This window comes from Muntiacus reevesi, chromosome 2 (assembly GCF_963930625.1).
Source record: "Muntiacus reevesi chromosome 2, mMunRee1.1, whole genome shotgun sequence".
Lineage (NCBI taxonomy): Eukaryota > Metazoa > Chordata > Mammalia > Artiodactyla > Cervidae > Muntiacus > Muntiacus reevesi.
The window spans coordinates 274,614,264-274,639,444 of record NC_089250.1 but is presented as its reverse complement, the minus strand read 5'-3'; the positions used below and the strand labels follow the sequence as shown (position 1 = coordinate 274,639,444).

General features: G+C 45.3%; 1 protein-coding gene across 1 annotated transcript; it reads left to right on the top strand.

Annotated features, from left to right (window-relative positions):
• Nucleotides 1-2,658: 2,658 nt before the first annotated feature.
• On the top strand, nucleotides 2,659-23,928 carry LOC136157634 (zinc finger protein 420-like). The gene is made up of 7 exons (XM_065919454.1): nucleotides 2,659-2,721; nucleotides 3,425-3,517; nucleotides 8,028-8,204; nucleotides 15,630-15,756; nucleotides 16,248-16,340; nucleotides 22,091-23,609; nucleotides 23,694-23,928. The coding sequence occupies exons 1-7, from the start codon at nucleotides 2,659-2,661 to the stop codon at nucleotides 23,926-23,928; spliced, it is 2,307 nt and encodes a 768-aa protein (XP_065775526.1).
• The last annotated feature ends 1,253 nt before the right edge of the window (nucleotides 23,929-25,181 follow it).

Genomic DNA, 25,181 nt, shown 5'->3' with positions numbered 1-25,181 from the left:
GTTTATTTTCAATGAAATCTGTGATGGTCAAGAGAAAAAGTTCAATTTTTACATGACCTCCTGCTCCTTCTACCTCTGTGACTCAGCTTGCTTCTTGCAAAATCCGTATCAGGTAGGTCTGAAAAATGGGGCTCACAATACTGGGAACTGGAGTTTATCTTACTCACCCTTGTCTTGCTCTTTGCAATCGCCCTAGCAACTGCAAAGCTGCAAACCTGCTTAATCATGCCTATATGAAAGCTCTTGCAGCCCTTTTTGGGGCTCAGGACTTGGAGGGTTAACTCCTGTGGGCCCACCAGTGTAATGAACTGGAGTTCTCCAAGTCTCTGAATGTGGTGCTTGGTTTTCGAGTACTGGTTTCTGCAACATTTCTGGAGGCTCCAGCGAGATTCCAACCACCCTGGCCCCTTGAGCCACTGGACTGGTGGCTCAGCCAGGTCAAAATGAAGGAGCCCCGAGATGAACAAGGAGGCGTGACACCTGATGGTATTCCCGGAGCATTGTTCCAACTTTCTGGATGGCCGAGTCCTGACCGGACCCATTCAAGGGATAGACCAACTCACCAGGATTGGCCACGGGGTCAGGTAAAGCCCTGGGGCCAATCCCCAGTCAGAAGATCTTACCCCAATAAGCAGAAGAGACTGATCACCTCCTTGGAGCTCCCAGGAAGGGAGCATCAGATAGGGAGGCCTGGGGACTCAGGAAAAGGGCGGTATTGTGATACGCTCTGAGTGACCTTGTATGCATGATTGCTGACTGAAGGAAGTGAGCTTCACAGTTCAGGAACTATGGAGCCTAAGAGGATCCAAAATCTGCAGTTCCGTGAGGACCTCAGGAGGCTGAAAGGCGGTGCCGGTCTCTGGGGGACATGATCTCTCCTGAGAGGCTGATTCGGGTTGGGGGTTCATACCGACCTGCCAGTATTAAGTGAGGGCTTCCCTGGCGACTCAGATGGTACAATGTCTGCCTGCAGCGCGGGAGGCATCTTCAATCTCCCTCGGGAGAGTGGCCAGGCGGATGGAAAATGAATATGAAGGAGTGTGTGACCTGATTCCCTCGAGCTTCAGGCTCGATTGAGTGGCTTCACGGCCTTCATGGCTGTGGAGTCCGAGTGGGCCCTAGTTTGCAGTTCCATGGCGACCTCATATGGCTCAAGGCAGTGTCTGCCTCTGGGGGACCGAGTTCCTCCCTGCGAGACAGATCTGCATCAGGGGTTTATACTGATCCGCCAATGCTAAGAGGCACCTAAGAACTCCCTTGGGGTGTGGCCAAGTGGACACCTAAGCGGTCTCCTCTTTGGAGGGGGCGCCCACCCTTGTTTGTCTTTTTGTCACCGACTCGGACAGGATACACAGGGAGGCAGAAATATTCGGTTACTGGTTATTCTTCTGTCGACTGACTCCTTGAGCGGACATCTAAGAGATTAGGTTTTCCTCAAAACCCCGCCAGGTAGATTAGATTTGTCAACATGAGTGGAAGTTCCTCTAAACCAACAGTTTTAGATTGCATGAGAAAGAACTTTAAGAAGGGCGTTGGAGGAGGTTTTGGAGCCAAGACGACCCTTAGGAAGCTTTGTGACTCATGTGAGCTCCTTTGGCCAGCCTTTGCTGTTGGGTGGCCACCAGAGGGCGCTCGACCTGCCCACGGTCCAAGCAGCGCTCCAGGTCGTCACTGGGCCTCCGGGACATCCAGACAGTTTCCACACATAGACTCCTCGTTTCTAACAGCACAGACCCTGCCCCCACGGGCAAGATTTTGCCCAAATGGACAGGAACAGAGTAGTGTATCTGTGGCCCGATCTCTCAGAAAAAAAGAAAGATGGGGGGAAAGCCCTATATTCCAGGGAGATGCAGTAGAAGACCCACTGATGCCCCCGCCACACATTCCCCTGACTCCACAAGCCCCAGCCCAGCCAGCGCCAGACCCATTGCCAGACAGTCCACCTCCCTCCCTGGCCCCGCACCACCTCACGAGCAAGACTCCAGCCCCGAGCAAGGAGGGACGCAGCTCCGCTCAGCCAAACAATCTAACCAGCTGGCCTCAGCCTGTCAGATATCACTGAGAGAAACTGAAGGCCCTCAAGAAGTGGCCGAGGATGACTCAGTCCAGCCTGACCGCTCTGTCCTCTATTACCAGCCCTCAGCACTACTGATCCCCTAAACTGGGAACACCATAACCCAGCTTGCTCTGATAGACCACGGGCTATGGCTGACCCCTTGAGTCCATTTTCCACACCCATCAGCCTACACGGGCGACTGTCACCAGCTCCTCATGTCTTCCTTCACCACTGGGGAAAGACGACGCATCTCGACAGAAACCCAAAATGGCTCGGAGGACAAGCCCCTGCAGAGGTCTTAGATGTGGAAGGATGGGCATGAGGAGCAATGTCAGAGCCTAGACCTAATTGGAATTTCAATATCAGAGAAGATAAGAAACCCTGGGTGGCTACCGTGATGCCTTTCTACGTGGACTTCCAGCGGGAGTCAAAAAGCCCACCAATATGTCCAACATTACAGCGATAATACAGAAAGTAGATGAGACACCCCCCGATTTCTATGAAAGATTGTGTGAAGCGTTCCGGACATACACCCTTTTGACCCTGAGACACCTGAGAATCAATGAATAAACACTGCCACTGTGGCTGAATCCTGTGCAGATATGCGACGGAAGCTCCAAACGCTGGACGGCTTTGCTGGGATGAATGCCACACGGTTTCTGGAGGTAACAAAGTCTTTGTGAACTGAAACCATGAAGTCCAACAGGAAGCAGATGAAAGAGTGAAACAAACAAACAAGAAAAGAATGCAGCAGCCCTGCTAGCAGCGGCATTGAGAAGCTCAGATCTAGTGAAATAGGCTGTTCCCTCGTGGAAAGGGGAAACGAAGAAGAGATCACCTCTAAGCCATGACCAGTGCACCCACTGCACTGAGACCAGACACTGGAAGAAAGAGTGCCCCCATCGGAGAGGGATATCTAAAGGGTCCAAGAAGTTCAGTCGACCCAGCACAGAAAGGTACCAGCCTAAGCCGGCCTTGCAAAACCTTATCAGCCTGGCTGGAGCAGAATCAGAGTAGGGAAGACCCAGCTCCCTGATCCTAGGCCCCCGGGAGCCCACGATCTCAACGAAGTTGCGGGCCAATCAAAGACTTTGACGGTGGATGCCGGGGCTGAACCCTCCGCGGTAACCACAGCTGTGGCTCCCCTCACAGGCTGATCAGCGACTCTTGCTGGGGCCTCGGGCGACATGACAGCCCGCTCACTGTGCAAGGTTCATGCGTGTCAGCGAGGGGGCCATCTGGGGACTCAGGAAGTTCTCTACTTACTGGAACGTCCCATTCCCCTGCTAGGGGGAGACCTACTGGTAGAGCTGGGGACACAAATCACCGTTGCCCCGGAAATCCTGTGAGCCTCATTCTGGGCGACAGTCGTCTCTGATGACGGCCATGGCCGTGTGTCGGGAGCTGCCAGGACGTGCCCCGGCCGTGACAAGGTCACGGGACGAGAAAGGAACCTGCAAGGCAGCTCTTCCCCTCGGGGGTGTCCCGGGGGCCCGGCATGTCCCTTTCTTCCTTCTGTCTTATTTTTGTTGGGCTTTCTATTAATTTGGGGGAATATAATATATAGTAATAAGGCCTCCCTGGAAAAGTCTAAGCCTTTTTGGAAATGCTCATGATTGCTCTGGCTCAGGACTTGACCACAAACATCATGTCAGAAAAGAAAAGGCCACAGGTATCGTTTGGCTGCTTGCTTAAAAGATTATAATGTTCCAGAATAGAAAAGAGTTGAAGCATTTAGGTTTAGAAGTAGATATACTGCTTTAGTTTACTTGCTCCTTGGTTGAAAGGGTTGTCATTATTGCTATTTCTTTGCTGCTATTTCTTCATTGTTTCCCTTTCTTTAAACAAGATGGGATGTTATGGGTATTTTTGTAGAATTAGAAAATGTGGTACATAGGATTTCAATAGAAGATTTGTATTAACCAGCATCACTGCCATTTTCTCACTATTAATAGAGGTGTTTTGCTGCTTTAGAGGTGTTTTTGCTGTTTAATAGTTAATCATTGTCAATTGAGATTTTGTGGTTTCAGGTAAAGAAAGATACCAGGGTTTTCTCATGGTACTCTTCTCAAAAATGTCAAACATGTTACTGTGACCCTTCCCATGTATTGTTTTATTACCCAAAGAATTCATGCTGTATCTGGAACCTATGGAGCATTGCTTTTCTTAGAATGAGAATGTTAGGCCATTGAGGCAAGAAGACTGTGTACAGAATATCTAAGGGAAAACCCTGTAATCAGGGACGTCCTAGATGAATGCATAGGGGAAAGCCATGGGGACAAAAATATTGACAGAAGCACGAAACACTATCTGATGCAATATGTGGTAGCTTCAGGGGGAGGCAACGTTCATTCTATAAAAACTGAGCTATCCTAGAAAAAAAAAAGCTACCTCTTCTTCACAACCTTCTGTGTGTGTCTGTCTTCTTCCTCGCCGATGCCACTCATCCCTTCGGTATTCCTGGTCCTGCCGGGGCTGGACCTCGGCTACCGTGCCCAGGGAAGATCAAAGACAGCTCTATACCTCGGAGAGGGAACAAATAAATCCCCCAAGGCTGCTAATAGAATTCCCTGATGTCTGCGCAGAGAAGGGGATCCCAGGCTTGGTTAATAACCATGTGCCCATTATAGTGGGCCCGAGGCCAGAAGTCACACCAGTCAGACGGAAACAATATCCAGTACCACGGGAGACACGCCTGGGAATTCGGGACCACAGCCAAAGCCTACGAGATGCCGAGATCGTAATCAAATGTCAGTCTCCTTGGAACACCCCACTCTTACCAGTCAAAAAGTCTGGAGGGAATGACTACAGCCCTGTCCAGAACCCCCGCGCCGTCAACAGTACAGTGATCATCATCCATCCAGTGGTCGTATATCCTTACAGTCTCCTGAGTCTCTTAGTGGCTCAGACATGCTGTTTACCTGCCTCCATCAAGGATGCATTCTTTTGCTTCCGACTGTCACCAGCCAGCCAGCCCTCATTTGACTTTGAGTGGGATGACCCACACACCGGGAAAAAGATACAGCTGACTTGAACCAGACTGCCACAAGCTTCAGGAACTCACCTGCCCTGTTTGGTGAACACGTGGCTACAGACCTTGCTACCTCTCCCGGAGACACTTTGAACTGCACCCCACTCCAGCGCAGGGACGACCTGGTGCTAGCCGGTCCCTCCCAGGGGACTGCTGGAGTCACCAGAGCCCTGCCGGCTCTACTCTCCACCACAGGGCACACGGTGCATGGAAATAGGCTCAGATCAGCAGACAAGAGGCCGAGCACCTCGGGTTTGTCATCTCCAAAGGGCATCGGGCACTTGGACATGAGAGGAAAAAAGCCGTCTGTTCGCTCCTTCAGTTGAAAGCCAAGAAAGAGTCCATGAGTTGGGGCTGCTGGATTCTGCTGATCTGGAGACCAGGTTTCTCTGAAATAATGGAGCCTTTGTTTATAGCCACAGCAGGGTCTGGTAAGGAGACCCTGGTGTGGGAACCTGAACAAAAAAGGCCTTCAAGGAGATTAAGAGACTCTTGAGCAGCGCTCCAGCATTAGGGCTGCCAGATGAGACACGGGGCTTTACCCTCTTTGTACACGAACAAAATCACACTGCACTGGGGGTCCTCACACAAACAGCTGGGCCATGGCAGGGCCCAGACGCATACCTGTCCAAACCACTGGATCCAGTGGCCGCGGGATGACCGCCATGCCTCCCGGCATTAGCTGCCACTGTGATTCTGGCCAGAGAAGCAGATAAGCTTACACTAGGACAAACTGTAAATGTAAAGATTCCCCATGCTGGTACTGCCCTGAAACAGGGCACATAAGCGGCTGGCTGTAGGGAGCCGCCGGGATGCGCCCAGTCTGTGACAAGGTCACGGGACGAGAGAGGAACCTGCAAGGCAGCTGTTCCTCACACGGGGCTGCCCCGGGGGCCCACTATGTGCCCTCGGGAATCACCGGGACGGACCCAGGCCGTGACAAAGTCATGGGATGAGAGAGGAACCTGCAAGGCAGCTCTTCCCCTCGGGTATGTCTCTTTCCTCTTTCTGTCTCACTGTTGTTGGGCTTTCTATTAATTTTTGGAAATGTAATATATAGTAGTAAGGCCTCCCTGGAAAAGTCCAAGCCTATTTAGAAATGCTCATGATTGCTCTTGCTGAGGACATGTCCATAAACATCAAGTCAAAAAGGAAAAGGCAAAAAAAAAAAAAAAAAATTTAAAAAAAGGAAAAGGCCACAGTCATAGTTTGGCTGCTTGCTTAAATGACGATAATGTTCTAGAATAAAAAAGAGTAGAGGCATTTAGATTTAGAAGTAGATATACTGCTTTAATTTACTTGCTCCTTGGTTGAGAGGGTTTTCATTACTGCTATTTCCTTGCTGCTATTTGTCCATTGTTTCCCTTTCTTTAAACAACATAAAAAAAAAAAAAAAAAAAAAAGGAAGATTATGGGTATTTCTGTAGAGTTAGGAAATTGGGTACATAGGATTTCAATAGAAGATTGATATTAACCAGCTCACTGCCATTACCTGACTATTAATAGAGGTGTTTTACTGCTTCATAGTTAATCATTGTAGACTTTGCAATTTTAGGTAAAGAAAAATATCAATGTTTTCACATGGTGCTATTCTCAGAAATGTCAAACATGTTTGTGTAGCCCTTCCCATGTATTCTTTTATTGTCTAACGAATTCATGCTATACCTGAATTTCGTGGAACATTGTTTTTGTTAGAGTGAAAATGTTAGGCCATTGAGGCAAGAAGACTAATGTATGGGACATTCAGGAAAAAGTCCTGTAATCGGAAATGTTCCAGATGAATACACAGGGGAGAAACATGGGAAAGAAAAATATTGACAGAAGCACGAAACCAATATCTGATGTAATATGTGGTGACTTAAGGGGGAGGTAATGTTCATTCTATGAAAACTGAGCTGTCCTAAAAATAAAAGAAAAGAAGGTTTTTCTTCCACGGAACCGTCTTTGTGTGTTTGTCTTCTTCTTCGCCGACACCACCCATCCCTCGGGTATTCCTGGGCCCGCTGGGGTTCGACTCCACCAGCTGGCCAACTCCAGGATGATTCACTATCAAGAACTGCTTTCCAAAAACCCATGGGTCCAAGTCGAGACTCTGCGGACACTGAACCCCACCAGTTTTTGCCCACAGAAGCAGGAACCCCGATCATAACCGTGAGGAGCTCATAGATGAGATTTACTCGAGCAGGCTGGACCTGATGGACATTCCCCACTAGAATGGAGAACTGGAACTGTTCACCGACGGAAGCACTTTTATCCAAGACGGGCAGCGCAGAGCAGGCTCTGCCTTAACAAGAACCGATGAGATAGTGAAGGCCGAGGCCTTGCCACAAGGGTGGTCAGCATCGAGGGCTGAACTGTGGGCACTCGCCCAGGCGCTAAGGCACGCCGAAGGGAAAGGAGTCAGCATCTATACCGAGGCAAGGTATGCCTTTTGCTACTTTAGATGTTCATGGAGCCACTTATAAAGAAGGGGCTATTGACAGCGGGGGGGGGGGGGGGGGGACGGCGGGGAGGAGATTACAAACAAAAAAGAAATCCTTCAGCTGTTAGAAGCACTCTGGAAGCCTTGCCAAGTGGCAGTCATCCATTGTAAAGGTCATCAGCGAGGAACTGATCTTATCAGCAAAGAAAATCGGTTGACTGACCAGGCAGCCAAGGAAGCAGCGACCCATCCGAGCCCCACTGTGAGCCCTGAGTCAATCGTTAAGGTCCTCTTTGCACCAGAAATGCCTCCATCCCCAAAATATGCCAAGGAAGAAGATCAATGGGCTCTAAATGAGGGAAGAATAAGAAAAGGAGAGCTGGTAGAAGCTCCCAGACCTAAGACTCCTTGTGTCCAGCAATATAGAAATCCAGCTGGTAAAACAGCACCATGAGAAAACTCCTTTAGGAAAACCTGCACTGGCGAGCTTACTGACCCACTTCTATTTCGTCCCTAAGCTCCCAGCCCTGTGCGTGCAGATCAGTGATAGTTCTGTGACTTGTGCTCAGAACAACGCCAGCCAAGGACCAAGACCCAACCCAGGGGTGCTGACCGTTGGAACACTGCCCTTTGAAGATCTAGAAGTGGACTTCACTGAAGTCAAGCCCGATAGGGGCTACAAGTATTTCCTTGTGGTAGTCTACACCTGCTCAGGATGGGCTGAAGCCTACCCCACGTGCACTGAATGGGCACGAGAAGTGGCCAAGTCCCTGTGAAGAGACATCATCCTGAGATATGAGCTGTCTCTCTCCCTAGGGTCTGACAACAGGCCAGCATTTGTGTCTCAGATAATCCAAACCTCATCCGGGACACTGGGCCTCAAATAGAAGCGTCACACCGCTTACAGGCCTCAGCGCTCAGGGAAAGTTGAACGCATGAATTGTAACTTCAGGACTACATTAGCTAAACTCTGCCAGGAGACCAGTTATCTTGGATCGACAAGTTACCACCCCCCCCCCTCCCGCCTGACTCCAAGCCCGATGCACCCTGAGTCCTCAGGCTCTTCTCCCTTTGAGATCTTATATGGGAGAAAATCTCCAGTGATAGAAAGACTAAAAGGAAACCACCAACAATTAGCTGACCTGGAGATGTCCTGACACCTCCATTTCCTGGGAAAAGTCTTCCACCATAGCGCCCGAGAAATCTTCGACAGGACAACCATTCCTTTGGGCAATTGGGTTCATCCCAATCATCCAGGAGATGAGGTATGGGTTGAAGACTGGCAGGAAGAACCATGTCAGCCAGGAGACAGGCCCTCACACAGTTGTCCTGGCAACCCCTACTGCTCTTAAACTTTTGGGCGTCATCCCTTGGATCCACCAAACCAAAGTCAAGAAGGCAGCGGCTTCCTGTGATGAGGACACCTGGAAAACAATCTGGGACCCCAGAAAGCCCCTCAAGGTCTGGTTCCAAAAACAATGGAACTCACCCACCAAAAATGCTGCGCCTGCTCTAGCCGCTCCAGAAGCTGACTAGTCACGTGCCATTCACTCACGGCAGAAGCCTGAGGATTCTTCAGCCTTGTTCGAGCCACACTCCGGCAGCTGGCTGGTCAACTCACGGAAGCTTGAAAATCTGGCTCTCAAGATATCACTGGATTTTTATTGTCAACTTTGGCCTCTGTTCCTCATTGGTATTATTGTTGTACTCTTTGCTACAGGACTAGCTTCAGTAACGTCCCAGAACTGGGATATGGGTCAGAAGGTGCAGTTAGCTGTCTATTAACTCACCGAAGTGGGAAGCTTCATCCTAATTAGATGTTTCTGTGATAGATTCTCCCTCCTATCTAAATCGCTTACAGGATAGCTTACCCCACTTCACGATAGGCTCAGTTGCTATAGCCGTGACAACTCAGAGATGCGGAGAAAACCTTTTGCAAGTGCTCAATTACCTGTTATGTGCAGGCTGCTTTGGAGCCGTTTAGTGTCCCTTGCTGTAACAGATGGAGCCATTCGTTTTCCATCATGCACCTGTGAACATTACAGTCAACCCTTGGAAAAATCCCTTACTCACCCATCAGCTAGAGCAATATAGAGATAGCCTATCCTATAGGCCGATTACCTTCTGCCTTCATAACCATGCGGTGTATATCCAGGGTCCTGAGTGCCAAAAATTGTTCCCAGCTGTGCCCCCCACTGCCGCTAACTTTCCCCCACCAGAGGATCCAAACCCCAGGCCGCACCCAGACACCATGGCATTGCCATCATGCCCCTGCACCTCCGTCTACGCCCAAATGCCATGTAGATGTTACAACACAGAACAGCTGTCTGTCTGCCAAATAAATGGAAAAACCTACTGGACAGGGACAATAATGCAGACAAATGAAATCACGGACCAACTTTGCCCTTAAAAATCAGGCTCTGCCTGTTGGTAGTATGACGCAGGTTATAAAGTTTACTCCCCGTTAAACTTTCGTCTGTACCAGATTCTCAATGCAACTCCTCACCTTCTATACGACACCAACCCCAGCTGGCCAGGGATTGCTGGCTTTGCTCATCCCTAGGAGCTTCATGGTATTTAGCTATACCAGTAGCATTAAATATTGCAACAGCCATGGGAACTCTGACTGATCCACCCTTACAAGGGCCAGTCTTAAGGTGAATTGAGTTAACTCAAAAGACTCCAGAATGCTTTACAAATGATGGAGGAACTGAAGTTGTAGGCAATTTAGCCAGGGACGAATGTAATCAAACTGTAAAAGGTGAGTGGCCCACTCATCTTGCCACAGACACAATATGGTGCCTCCCCATCAAGGCCTTTTCTTTGTTTGTGGGACAGATGTTTACTCATGTCTACAAGTCAATGGATGGGTATCTGCACCTTAGCTTTCCTCGATCCCCAGATGAATATTGACGCTAACAACCAGACTCTCACTGTACTTCTGACAGCACAGACCTGGTCAAAAAGAGCCATCCAGCTAATCCTCTACTGGTTGGTTTGGAAGTTTTGGTTAGGTTATTGGAATAGGAGGCATTGCTTCATCAATCACCTTCTACCATACACTATCCGAGGACTACACATGAAGGAGGAAACAGAACAGGCTCTGTCTTGAAAGCAGGACTCCATCTTGGGCGGGACTGTGGACTTTGAGCTATATGCATAGTATCTATGGAAACGACATATCAACTGGAAAACAAAGGCCCCCAGGAGACCTCAGGGCTCTCATTTGCCTAAAAGAATACCCTAATTATCTGTGTAACCGAATAGAATCTTTCATTCTATTACGCTTTTTGGGTATGACCACAGGCTTATTGGTCTTAACTACCTAGGCTTAACTACCTAGGCTTCAGGCATATGATTGCTGGTTAACTTTGATTGTATCATTCTTTTTCCATTGTTCAGACTAGTTTCATGGAACCTTATACACTTAGGGTATAGAAGGCTCTCACAAAACCTGGTTGGGGTCCTTGGCTAAGAGGAGACTCTGCCTTGCCCCACCGGTGTCATAAACTGCACTCCACTATCTGCGTTGTCTTCTGAGTGAGTTTGCTTCCCAGAACGTGTGGCTACAACACACAGACAACATTGAGAGAGTAGCCACATCTTGAGTGGCCTTACAGGAGCAGCTAGATTTCTTGGCTGAGGTGTTTTAAAGAATGGGAGAGGGCTCCACCTACTGACAGCTGAAAAGGCAGGACTCTGCCTCTTCTTGAACGAAGAACGCTGCTTTTGTGGAAACCAATCAGGAATAGTCAGAGACATGGCCCAACAGCTAATGGAATGAATCATGAAAAGCAGAGAGGAACTAGCAAATTCCTGGGGTAATTGGAACAGTACCTGGAGCTGGGAATTGTGGCTTCTCCCATTAACCGGTACTCTCTTCATGTCCTTTCAGGCCCTTTTTGTGGCCCTTGTATTTTCAAAGTTATTACCCAGTTCATCACCTCTCGAGTGGAATCCATAAAGTTACAAATGTTAATAGCTCAATATAGTCCCCTAAACGACGGGGAACTCTGAATGTCCTATCAAACATGAGATGATGCTTTCTACAATGAGTGATAGAAGCAGCAAGAGGGTGCAATGAAGAGGGAAAATTACATATTTCTTCATGGCCTCCTTCTCCTTTTGCCTCTGTAACTCAGCTTCCCGTTTGTAAAGTCATGATCACGAAGGTCTCATATTGTGAGGACTCACAATACTAGGAACTAGAATTAATCTAACTCATCCTTGTCCACCTCTTTGCAATGGCCCTAGCCCCTGCAAACCTGCAAACTCTCTTAATCATGCCTATCCACGTATAAAAACTCTGTAACCCCATTGAGGCTCAGAACTTGGAGTGTTAACTCCTCTGGCCCCCGGCAGAGTAAACCTGAGTTCTCCAACTCTCCAAGTGTTGGTGCTTGGTTTCTGCAATGACTGAAACACCTCCAGCCTCCTGGTCTCTGAAGTTGGAGGTCCCTCGCTTGCAGACAGGTGGTCACAGTTCAAATCATTTTGTGAAAACCTGTGTCCCCAGGTTGCAGAGGGTAGTAGAAAAACCTAAGTACTCAGGGTACCCTGTGGCTTCCCAAGTGGCACTAGTGGTAAAGAACCACTTGTCAATGCAGGAGATGCCAAGAGATGTGAGGTCAATTCCTGGGTCAGGAAGATCCCCTGGAGGAGGGCATGGCAACCCATTCCAGTATTCTTCCCTGGAGAGTCCCCACTGGCAGAGGAGCCAGGCGGGCTACAGTCCAGAGGGAGGCAAAGAGTCGGACTTAGCACGCTAAAGGCAAGGCATCTTTGGAAAGAATTCTGAGAGCAAAGCTTTACAGGAACACAAGGCCCCCAGGTGCTTCCCACCAAGCAGGCATTCCCGCCACCCCTCCCCCAAGGGCAGAGGCAGAGGCAGCGGAGGGCCACACCCATCCTAGAAAGAGCCCTCCCCAGGCAATCTGCCCGACTTCCTTTGTTTCTAGAAGTTCCCTCCCGCAGAGGTCTCAGGAGTGCGGGGTGTGAGGCTGCAGCTCAGGGCTCCTAAATGCTGGGCTTCACCCGCCATGTTTCAAACACCCTCAGATGTCTGTCAGCTAGCCCAGTAGTCAGGTCCATTGTCTCTCGTGAATTGTGCTGCTACCTGCTCTCTGGAATGCAAAACGGAAGGAGAACTCTCAGGGGTGGTCTGCGAAGAGAATGCACCAAAGGTAAGCACCCAGCACAGGATGTGATTAACATGTCAGATTAGTCTTGATTGCCGCCTAACGATCAGGAACGGAGGAAGCCCAAAAAAGGCTCAGAAAAGGGCAGGAGAGACCAGAACCTTTTTTGTTCATTTTCACTGCAGCAGTTGCAGATGAAAGAGCTGTGTCGATGCCTTTGAAGGTATTTTCTCAACCTGTGGATGTGAGTTTGCGACACAACATCCCCAGAGAAGACTCAGAGCAGCAGGAAGAAGAGGAGGAAATGGCAGCTTCTCAGGTAAATGTCCTGTCCGAGTCTGGGGCTCTGCTGCTTTTCCTCCTGAAATGCCTGGGCTGAGAATCTGAAAACCTTTCGTTCTCTGATTCTAAGTTTTCTCCGTGGGTGGTTTGTTGTTATCTACCTCTTAGTTTTTCATTTTTTTCTTAGTATAGTGAAGAGCAGCTCTTTAGACTAACTTCTCCATTAAATCCCAGAGCCTGTTATCCATTGTCTATATCCCGGCTTTCTCTAGAGCCTAATGAATTCTCAACATGAATTAGTGACGTTCAGTTCTTCACTATATGCCCTTAGGGCGAGATCAACACGGGAGGCACTGCTACCAGAGACTCCCACTGGGATGTGGTCTGGTGTTAGGATCATAGTGAAGTAGGGGAAATGCCGAGATGAGTTTACATCTGGATGCAGCTTCAGGTTATTAGAACAGGAGTTACAGATTGTCCTTATAAATAGAGTGAACTCAGTGGTCCACAGTTCTTCAGAGAAGTTTAAGAAATAAAACCGTTGCAGAGACTGCTCTATATTGATAAGTGAGACTAACTACATAAATGTAGTATTAGGCTACAGATTAGGGAAGCCATACATGAAGTGAAATTTGCATAAAACACCTTTTAAAAATGTTTATTTATTTGACTGCACCGGGTCTTCGTTGTGGCAGGTAGGATCTTCAGTCATCCTTGTAGTTTTCAGGTTCTTTGGTTGTGACATGTAAACTCTTAGCTACAGCATGTGGGATCTGGTTTCCTGATGAGGGGAAGAACCAGAGCTCCATGCACTGGGAGCTCAGGGTCTTAGTCACTTGGTCATCACGAAGTCCCCAAACTAACATTTTCTAATGATAGATTCAGATCATAGTTTCCATAATAGTGACAAAATACCCATGCAGTGATAATGCATTCTTCCATATACTTCTTGACCCATGACTCATGTTCACTGGTTTAGGTGTTTCTGTGAGATTCCCATTCTATGAGATTCCTTTTTCCATTTGACTTGAACAAGTTTCTTGGAAAGAAAAAGTGAGGGATATACCTAAACTGTCACAATTAATGGAGTAATTTCATGTCTTCTTTTTTTCTTTCTGCTTTGGAAAATGAACACTCAGGTGTGTTTAGCAGAGGTGCTGGGTTTGGGGAGTGGGGGTTTTCATCCCAAGCCCAGGTCTGATCTTTTCCAGTACATTCCATGCTCACATCACAGAGTCTCATCCCAGTTTTGTATTTTCTAAAATGTTTACAAGAATCTAATTAGTCCTCATCTATGCTCATCTGTATCAAAATTTAAAATACAGCTCATTTTAAATAAAGAATATCATCCTCAAACATTATGTACATTTTGAATCCATTCAAAATTACCTGAGTTTAGTGACATGAAATTTTTCTCTCTTACCCTTAATGAGCATACAGCCCTGTTGGAGTGTGGGTCAGTCCTCAGTGAGATGAACTGAGTAGGCTCTGGGAGTTGGTGTTGGACAGGGAGGCCTGGTGTGCTGTGGTTCATGGTGTCGTGAAGAGTTGGACCTGACTGAGCAAGTGAACTGAACTGGAATGTATGCTTGAAAATATAAACAAGACCTGATCAATTATTTCTTCTTCTTCTTCTTCTTTTTCTGGTTAGTTTTTTTTTATAGAATTTCTGTGGACGGGAATGACTACCCACCCCAGCATTCCTGCTTGGGAATTTCTTGGACAGAGGAACCTGGCAAGTTAAGGGTTCATGGGTCACAAAAAATTGGACAGGCCTGAGTGACTAAAACTTTTCCTGGCTTTACTATTCTTTACAGTTACAGGAACTTCTATCACCTTTTCTTAGCATTGTCTCTGTGAATCTGTCTGTGTTTTCTTCGTTAAAATCTGAAGTACCTAAGCTGAAGTAAAGTTTAAGCTCTGCCATTTATAGGCTGTTTGATAATATTTGCGAAAAGGTATAAGAGCAACTGATATTCATTATTTACTGATATTCATTATTTCTAACTAACCTAATCTCTGAGGTGGGAAGGGAACCAAGCTTCCCCCATTCCTGAACATCCTCAAGGATTCCCTTCTGACTACTCCTGTTTCTCACGGGTGGAAAGGACCAAGCTTCCCCCACTCCTGCTAATTCAAAGGATGCCTGCCACTTAGGAAGGCTTCCAGACTATCCTATTAGGCCCACTAAAATCTGTAAAACAATTACAGTTCCAACTTAAGTATGAATTCTTACCTTACTATTCTATTTCATTGAGCTTCAAAACCGTCATTCATCGAGCAGAATTTTCAACATTACTAACTCAAATAACCTTGCTAAAAATGTGGCACTTTGGCCCCACTTCAGAACTCTTGGCTCAGAATACACTTAAAAAATTTTTTTTTTCTATTTCTTTGACAAACAATTTATCCTATGTCACAGGAGTAGAACACTGAAAAGTAAATCTGCTAATGTTGCTCTGATGATTTTATAATTTCTCTTTCAGATGAGAATACTTTCTCTAATGACTTGTGGATCATAACTCACCTCTTTTCTTCACATTAGAAATTGGGTAGAAAGGATTATTGTGTAAAAAATATATTTTGTAATACCAGCCAAGCCACTATTTCACGATCAGGTCTCTGAACTTGCTGTTTTCACCTTGGGTCACATAAGGAAGTCTTCCCACGACCACATGCCCTCTGTGCTTTGTATTTCAGGGACGGGTGACGTTCCGGGATGTGGCCATAGACTTCACTCAAGAGGAGTGGGAATGCCTGGACCTCGGTCAGCGGGAATTGTACACGGACGTGATGTTAGAGACCTACGGGAACCTGGCCTCCTTGGGTGAGGATAACTGCCTTCCAGAATCACTCACCTACACACTAGGTTTTGCTTTCTTCATTTCAAGAATGTCTTCTGAAATTTTCTGCTTCCCACAGTAGTTCCAGATCTCTGCTTTCTAGGGGGAAATCAGTATCGGTGAGTTTAGAAAGAAGGGCTTCATGATTCGTTATGCTGGTGACAGTTTTCTTCCTTGATGTACTCCGCCTCCTTCATTCTAGGTTACTGGTAATTGTGTAAGTTCTGTGGTATTAAATAGTTGCACACTCTCTTAATTTCACATTGATGCCACTTACTTTTGCCTTAGTACTACTTGACCAGAATTTCAACATCTGGTTGTTAGGTGTTTGTTAGAATTGCATAGCGACTTTGAATAAAGTATTTCCGGATATCGTTTTCTAGAACAAAATGCGTTCTCGTCTCACCTGAATACATATTGGATTTGATACTGAAGAATCTCTAACAACACAAATTTTCCTTTCTCTGATCAACAGGGCTTGTCTCTAAGCTGGACCTGATCACCTCTCTGGAGCAACTGAAGGATCCTAGGAATATAAGGAGATTGGAGACAACAGCCATTTACCCAGGTAGGTATGAATGGAAGGAGATGATGACACAGGTGAGTGGTCCAAGGAGCAGCGAGGAACTCATCCTTCATCACATGGCTTTGGAAGATTTGCTTCAATGGAAATGGTTTGAAAACATGGGTTTGTGTATGCTACTGTCATAGAAATGTATCACCTGACCCATTCTGTCTCTTAAATCATTCATGAATTTATCTCCAGTGATTAGTTTTCTCCACCACTAAAAGTGGTGAACTAAAAGTCTCCTCTTGGCTTGTAACAAATTGCATTCATTCGTTGCTCTTCCATTGCTTGAGGGCCCTAGGAAAACTCTGCCAATTTCTGAGTAACTATGTGACACGCCTTTTCAACTTTCCTTCTACCTCTAGCCAGAAATGTGTGTGTGTGAGTGGAGTGGTAGACAAACTACCAAACTTCTAGGAATACTGGGGATGGGTTTTTGTCCTCTGGTTTATAATTTCCTATCCACTGGGAATGACACATAGGACAATCTACATAAATTTCAAATTCAAGTAATTTTTCACTGCAGAAAACAAAACCTCATAAAAATGAAAGAATGAACATCTCAGGTTGACTTCAAAGTTTCTCTTTCACTTATATGATCTCAAATTTAATATCTTAAGTGTATTTGCCCTAATTCTAACTTGCTAAAATAACTTTTTATATTATATTACCTGATAGAATTTTAAAATAAATTGGCATAAACTCTTAGCACATGTTCCACTATATTATTAATAGTTGATTCAAACTATGAAAATTTTTAGGTTATTTAAAGAAATCTTTTTTAAAAGTTCTAATTGGAATATAGCTATTTTCCAATTTTGTCCTCCTATACAGAAAAAAGTATCAATTATACATATCAGTCAGTTCAGTTCAGTTGCTCATTCGAGTTTGACTCTGCAATCCATGGTCTGCAGCAAGCCAGGCTTCCCTGTCCATCATCATCTCCCAGAGCCTGCTCAAACTGTTGGTCATTGACTTAGTGGTGCCATCCAACCATCTCATCCTCTGTCATCCCCTTCTCTTATCTTCAGTCTTTCCCAGCATCAGGATCTTTTTCAGTGAGTCAGTTTTTCGCATCAGGTGACCAGAGCATCAGAGCTTCAGCATCAGTCCTTCCAATGAATATTCAGAACCTATTTCCGTTAGGATGGAGTGGTGTGTTCTTCTTGCAGTCCAAGAGACTCTCGAGAGTCTTCTCCAACACCACAGTTCAAAAGCATTAATTCTTTGGCACTCAGCTTTCTTCATGGTCCAACTCTCACATCCATACATGACTACTGGAAAAACCATAGCTTTGACTAGATGAACCTCTGTCAGCAAAGTAATGTTTCTGCTTATTAATATGCTGCCTGATTTGGTCATAGCTTTCCTTCCAAGGAGCAAGTGTCTTTTATTTTCATGGCTGTAGTCACCATCTGCAGTGATTTTGGAACCCCCAAAATAAAGTCAGTGCTTTCACTGTTTCTCCTGCCGATTGCCATGAAACGATCTGACTGGTGCCATGATCTTCATTTTGTGAAGGCTGAGTTTTTCAGCTTTTTCACCCTCTTTTTTCAGTTTCATCAAGAGACTCTTGAGTTACTCTTCACTTTCTGCTATAAGGGTGGTGTCAGCTGTACATCTGAGATTATGAATATTTCTCCCTGAAATCTTGATTCCAATTAGTGCTTCATCCAACCTGATATGTTGCATGACATACTGTGCATATAAGTTAAATAAGGAGGGTGACAATGTACAGCCTTGACGTACTCCTTTCCCAATTTGGAATCAGTCCATGGTCACATGTCCAGTTCTCACTGTTGCTTCTTGACATGCATACAGATGTCTCAGGAGGCAGGTACGGTAGTCTGGTGTTCACACCTCTTGAAGAATTTTCCACAGTTTCTTGTGATCCTCACAATCAAAGACTGTGGGTAGCCAATAAAGATGTAGTTGCTTTTCCAGGACTCTCTTGCTTTTTATGTGACCCAAGGGATGTTGGCAATTTGATCTCTGGTTCCTCTGCCGTTTCTGAATCCAGTTTGAACATCTGGAAGCCCTCAGTTCACGTACTATTCCAGCCTTGCCAGGAAAATGTTTGAACCTTTATTACTGTTTGAAACGAGGGAAGTTGTGTAGCAGTTTGAGCCTTCCTTGGCGTTGTCTTTCTTTGTGATTGGCATGTGAACTGACCTTTCCCAGCCCTGTGTCCACTGCTGAGTGTTCAACATTTGCTGGCTTATCTAGTGCAGAACTTTAGCATTATCATCTTTTAGGACTTGAAATAGGTCAGCTGGAATTCCATCACTTCCACTAGTTTTGTTGGTCTTCATGCCTTCTAAGTCCTACTTGACTTTGGATGCCAGGATGTCTGTTACTAGGTGAGTGATCACACCATCGTGGTTATCTTGGTCATTAGATCTTTTTTGTATAGTTCTTCCATGTATACTTGCCAACTTCTCTTAATATCTTCTGCTGCTTTTAGGTCCATCCCGTTTCTGTCCTTTATTGTTCCCATCTTTGTTTGAAATATTCCTGGTACTTCTAATTTTCTTAAAGAGATCTCTAGTTTTTACCGTTCTATTGATTTCCTTCCCATTTAGGTCTCCACAGAGCAATGAGTAGAGTTCCCTCTTTCAGTCATGGTTTTAAAGTATCTCTTATTTAATTTCTTGAAACTAGTACTTTATTAAGTTTATCATATTTGTATTCAGCTTCGTTGACAATGTCTTATGTGTCCTCAGTTTCTGATTAGTTCTCTGTCACTATCATTCATGATTTTTAGATTGAAACATCTAATAGACAATTCTCAGAAACTTGTATAGCAAGAAGTGGATTTAAGAATTACTAGGCACCTAGGATTTGTGAAAGTGTTTGCTGTCTGCACTGAAGAGGACTAAAAGCAGGAAGTAATCACTAGATTGCCTGTCACCCCTGAATTCAGTGGTGATTGGAGGCTTTTATCTTGTTTCTTCCCCTATAACCTATGTCTTTGCCATAACATTTTGTCCAGCTTCAGTTTGTGGTCTCTCTTTTGAAGGCTACAGGAACCTAGTTAGTCCCCCTTCTGGTCTCTGCACCTTGGTGGATGAAGTTGGTCCCAAGGTTTGTGCCCTTATCCTCTTGATCTGGGCTTTGATTGCTGTTCACCGTGACCAGGGCCTGCTGTGGATATTCAGGGCTGTTTCCCCATTGTTCTGTGGTTGTTACTGCCCTCTCTCTGGTGGTACCTGCTCCCTGTGTGGTGGAATATAGCCCCCAGACCTGAATCTTGGCTGTGATTCTGATCTGTGGTGCGAGGCAGGTGGGACAGGAGCACCGCACATGGAGAAAAGTCACTGAGTATTACTCCTCTGGGGATGTTCACTCAGGATGTGCTCTGGTTCCTGCTCCCATGCATTCTGCCGGGTCTCATGTGATGTAGTTTAGGCACTACTCTTGGCCCCACCTTAACCACGGGCAGGATGGCACATCACCCTGGGATCTCACAGATGTTGTTTTCACAAGGTCACCAGCATAGATTCAGTGAAGTCAAGTCCTGGGATTGCAGTCAGTGTGGAGCTGGGCCTGCTGTGGTGCTCTGGGGCTGCTCAGGCTCTGTCCTGGCCCAGCCCTATTCTCTGGGAGCCCACAGAGTTTACAGGAGCTAGAACTGTCCCTGCCTTGACTGAGAGAGCGCTGGTAGGTGATTCAGATGCTCTGTAGGGGCTGAGGTTACATAGCCGGTCGTGGGTGTGAGACCGTGGCTTCTGTTGCTGCAGGGAGAGGTGTCAGCTTTTCTTCTTCATCCCTGGGGCTCAGCTGTGCTTTCAGCTCCATCTGAGCGTGTGGACAACTCACAGGTGTCTTCTTCTGAGCTGCCCCATTGCGCAGGAGTCTGCTGATTGTGGAGGATGTAGATGGGGGAGGCCATGCCTGGGGGCTCAAAAGTCCTACATGGTTGGAGTTCTTCATAGTCCTGGGCGAGAAGGTCCAGCAGAAGGGACAAGGGATGCAATGGGCTTCTTCTTTGGGCATCACTCACTAATGCCCCTCTGCTCTCAGGTGGTTCAGGCTTCCACCACAAGCATCCCCTTTGCAGAGCTCTTCCCACAGCCCCATCGCTTCAGGATGTTTCCTCACAGCCAACCTCAATTCTCTGCCTGGGTCTGCTCTCCGAACCCCACATGTCAGCACCCAGCCCTTGTCTGCAGTGGTGGACATGCCTCTCAGGCTGGGTGGGCAGAGCAGGGTCAGGACCCCGTGTGCAGGTCTCACCGTGTCCTGCTGCCACATGCTGGTTGCCATGTTGTCTCCACAGAGAATGAGGCTCTCCTGTCCAAACAGAGTGCCCGACGAGGGGCTTCCCCGAATGTGGAGACTGCACCTCATTTTCATGTCCCCCCAGGTTGCAGACCCCATCCCACTTCCTCTCCCCTTTCTTTTCCTTCTTCTTTCTATTGTCCTGCCTGGCTCAGCAGGAATCTTTCTTGTTTCTTTAGATTTCAAGTGGTCTCTGCTAGTGTTCAGCTGGGCTCTATGAGAATTGTTTCATTTCTGATTCGTTTGTGGAGACAGAGATGGTCTCCACATCTGCCTAATCCTCTGGCATCTTGATGCTTCCATCTCTATTTTTCTCTATTTTAGTTTTAATCTAGCTATGGTCATCAATTTTCTCTAAATGTTTAAAGATATTCACTGAGAATAGCAGGGGAAATTACTTGTTATTTGATATCTTTCAGCCTTGTCTCCACAAGACACCCAGGATTTGATGCCGAAGAATCCAGCATTAGAAGATGTGTTCCCAAAAGCACACCTAGGAATATATCAAATGTTTCACCACAGAAACTTAAATTTAAGGGACGACTGGGAATGTACATGGGTATATGAAAGACAGAGAGGATCTTTATATGGACTTAAAGAAATGGAGACAGTTACACAGATTGCTAACATTACTGGAAAAAGAATTGAGCGACCTGAGTCAAGTTGGGAGAAACACCCACTTCAGTGTTCAACATTTGCCAAGATGTGTAAGTGTTTAAGAAAAGATTTCCATCCTTTTTTGAAACATACATGTTCTCTAAAAGGAAACATGGAAAATCTGGAAGGTAATCTCATCTCTATTGCAAATATTCATTCAAACAATTCTGAACATAGGCTTCGACTAAACATACATTCAAGCATGTCTGAACACCTACAATTTTACAGTGAGTGGGAAAACTCACAATCTAATCAATTTGAGGGGTCCATGAGCAGGGGCTCATTTTTCTTCCCCCAACAGATATTTTCTCTCCATTCCAAGATGTATAATGTTGATGATACTGGAAGAGATGCAATCCAACCATTATTGTTCAATACATATTGTGATATGTTCAGTACACAACAACTTTCCATGGGCAATGAAATGAGTCAAACCTTTAGTAAGAGCTCCAGCTCCAATAATTACAAGAGTATTTTTGGTGGACTGGGAAGGCATTCAAGAAATGAAATTGGATATATAGTTGAAGTGGACTCAAGTCTTAAGAAACATCAGGGAACCGAATCTTCAAACAAGGATTCTAAAAGTAATACATGTAGCAATACCTTTGATCAAATGTCAGGTTTTTCTCTCGTTAAGAGTACTTGTACTGAAGGGAGGACTTGTACTGAATATGGTATGGTTTCTAATCAGTCTTCAGAACTTATTCAACCACAGACTGTTCAGAATTCACAGAAAGAAAACAAGTGTAAGATATGTGGGAAACTGTTTAGTAAATCATGCCATCTAAGGGGACATAAGAAAATTCATACAGGAAGGAAACCTTTCCAATGTACACAATGTAACAAAGTGTTTAAGCAGCGCTCAGTTCTTACTCGGCATCAGCGAATTCACACTGGAGAGAAACCTTATAAGTGTGCGGAATGTGACAAAGCTTTTACTTACAACTCCCATCTTATTGAACACCAGCGAAATCATACTGGAGAGAAGCCTTATAAATGTAAAGAATGTGACAAAGCCTTTAGTCGTCCCTCACTTCTTACTGGACATGAGCGAATTCATTCTGGGGAGACACCTTATAAATGTAAAGAATATAACAAAACATTTACTAAGTGCTCAAATCTTACTCGACATCAGCGAATTCATTCTGGGGAGAGACCTTATAAATGTGCAGAATGTGGCAAAGCCTTTACTTACAACTCACATCTTATTGAACACCAGCGAAATCATACTGGAGAGAAGCCTTATAAATGTAAAGAATGTGACAAAGCCTTTAGTCGTCCCTCACTTCTTACTAGACATGAGCGAATTCATTCTGGGGAGAGACCTTATAAATGTAAGGAATGTAACAAAACATTTACTAAGTGCTCAAATCTTACTCGACATCAGCGAATTCATTCTGGGGAGAGACCTTATAAGTGTAAAGAATGTAACAAAGCCTTTAGTTATCCCTCACTTCTTACTGGACATGAGCGAATTCATTCTGGGGAGAGACCTTATAAATGTGCAGAATGTGGCAAAGGCTTTACTTACAACTCACATCTTATTGAACACCAGCGAAATCATACTGGAGAGAAACCTTATAAATGTACGGAATGTGGCAAAGCCTTTATCTCTTACTCACAGCGAACCCATCATCAGCGAATTCATACTGGAAGGAAGCCTTATAAATGTAAAGAATGTAACAAAGCCTTTTGTCTTCCCTCACATCTTACTCTACATGAGCGAATTCATTCTGGGGAGAGACCTTATAAATGTAAAGAATGTAGCAAAGCATTTATTCAGTGTTCAGATCTTACCCGACATCAGCGAATTCATTCTGGGGAGAGACCTTATAAATGTCAAGAATGTAACAAAGCCTTTATTCGATACTCGCATCTTACTCGACATCAGCGAATTCATACTGGAGAGAAGTCTTATAAATGTAAAGAATGTGACAAAGCCTTTCGTCGTCCCTCACTTCTCACTGGACATGAGCTAATTCATTCTGGGGAGAGACCTTATAAATGTCAAGAATGTAGCAAAGCATTTATTCGTTGTTCAGATCTTACCCGACATCAGGGAATTCATACTGGAGAGAAGTCTTATAAATGTAAAGAATGTAACAAAGCCTTTCATCATTGCTCAGGTCTTACTCGACATCAGCGAAGTCATTCTGGGGAGAGACCTTATAAATGTAAAGAATGTAGCAAAGCCTTTATTCAGTGCTGGCAACTTACTCAACATCAGCGAATTCATTCTGGGGAGAGACCTTATAAATGTCAAGAATGTAACAAAGCCTTTACTCAATACTCACATCTTACTCGACATCAGCAAATTCATCCTGGAGAGAAGTCTTATAAATGCTAAGACTGTAACAAAACCTTTATTGAATGCTCACATCTTACCTGACATTAGGAAATTGATACTGCAGAGAGACCTTATAAATGTAAAGAATGTGACAAAGCCTTTTTTCAGTGCTTGCAACTTACTCAACATGAGCGAATTCATACTGGAGAGAAGCCTTATAAATGTGAAGAATGTGACAAAGGCTTTACTACGAATCCGGCCCTTACTCAACATCACCAAATTCATCCTGGGGATAGATGTTATAAATGTACAGAATGTGGCAAGGCCTTCTTTACGGGTTCTAATCTTACTAAACATCGGTGAATCCATACTAGGGAGAGACCGTATAAATGTACAGAATGTGGCAAAACCTTTAATCGGAGCTCAATTCTTACTACATATTTGTAAGTTCATACTGGAGAGAAACCTTATAAATGTACAGAATTTGGCAAACCCTTAGTCATGGTGGTAATCTCACTAAACATCTGAGAACACACACTGGAAAGAAACCCTAGTAATGGAACAAGTGATGGAAGAGGTTTGCTCTGAACATGCATCAGAAAACACAAGAGTTTATATAAGAAACCTATGGAAGTGATGTAACAAATATGTAGAAAGGTTGTTAAACAAAAGTTAGATCAAAGTAAATATCAGAGATTGCATACTAGAAGGCATTTCATTAGTTGTGTTTTCAGAAGTTTCTCTGAAGGAGAATGACTGTAGGGAGTACTCCATAGTTAAAACACATAGAAAATGGATATATTAGCATGAATCATGAGATGAAGGTTTATGGTTAGAAAGTTACAATTCTTAGCAATGTATGTATGTTTGTTAATAATGACAGGATTTGAGATTATTTGAAGTAAATGTAATTCAGCACTCAAATAATCCATACAGTGCTCACCAGAATCCTTGTCTTGGTTTGAATGGATTAATCCACACTCAGCCTAGGGAGTCCGAGGCACTTTACTCAGGGTAACTTATAAAAGCTGAACTGCAAGTACTCCTGTTTTCTCTGACTGATTCCAGCTTTGACCTCTCTCAGAAACTCCTGCCCTAAATCCTCCCCTACAGAGAGGTCTTAGGTGTGGTGAGTGTGAGGCTTTGAGCTGAAGACTCCTGAACATTGGTTTTGGAGAAACATCAGAACAAAATGGGATTTGCTGATGACTCCTTTCATGGCCCCACTGTAAACCTGCAGATTCATAACTTCTTGGAGTGGGGACCTGGGCACCAGGGATTTGTATTCATTGAAATGATTCAGAAAGAATCTTTATCCAAGAGGTTTCCATCTGGTTTCCCATCAGGATCATGTGACCAGTGACAGGAAATGACCTCACTGATGCCCTTCCAATGGAGTTCTAGTTTGGTCCTGTGGGAGCATCAGTGTGGTGTGTCGTATGTGCTCCAGGGCATTCTAAGGGGAGGGCCGGGATAAGGACGTGGCTCCTGGTCCATTTGTGAAAGCTGAGGCCCAGCTTCAGTCCAAGGAGAGGCCGTAGGGTTGGTCTAGCTGGATTTGGACCAGGGAAGTCAGTCAGCTCACACCGTCTGTGTGAGCAGAGTGTTAACAGCTA

Coding starts and splice junctions, on each gene's coding strand:
- LOC136157634 (XM_065919454.1), top strand. CDS start 2,659: ATGCGACGGAAGCTCCAAACGCTGGACGGCTTTGCTGGGATGAATGCC. Junction 2,722..3,424: donor ATGCCACACGGTTTCTGGAG/GTAACAAAGTCT, acceptor TCTGGGCGACAG/TCGTCTCTGATGACGGCCAT. Junction 16,341..22,090: donor GACAACAGCCATTTACCCAG/GTAGGTATGAAT, acceptor AAATTCATACAG/GAAGGAAACCTTTCCAATGT.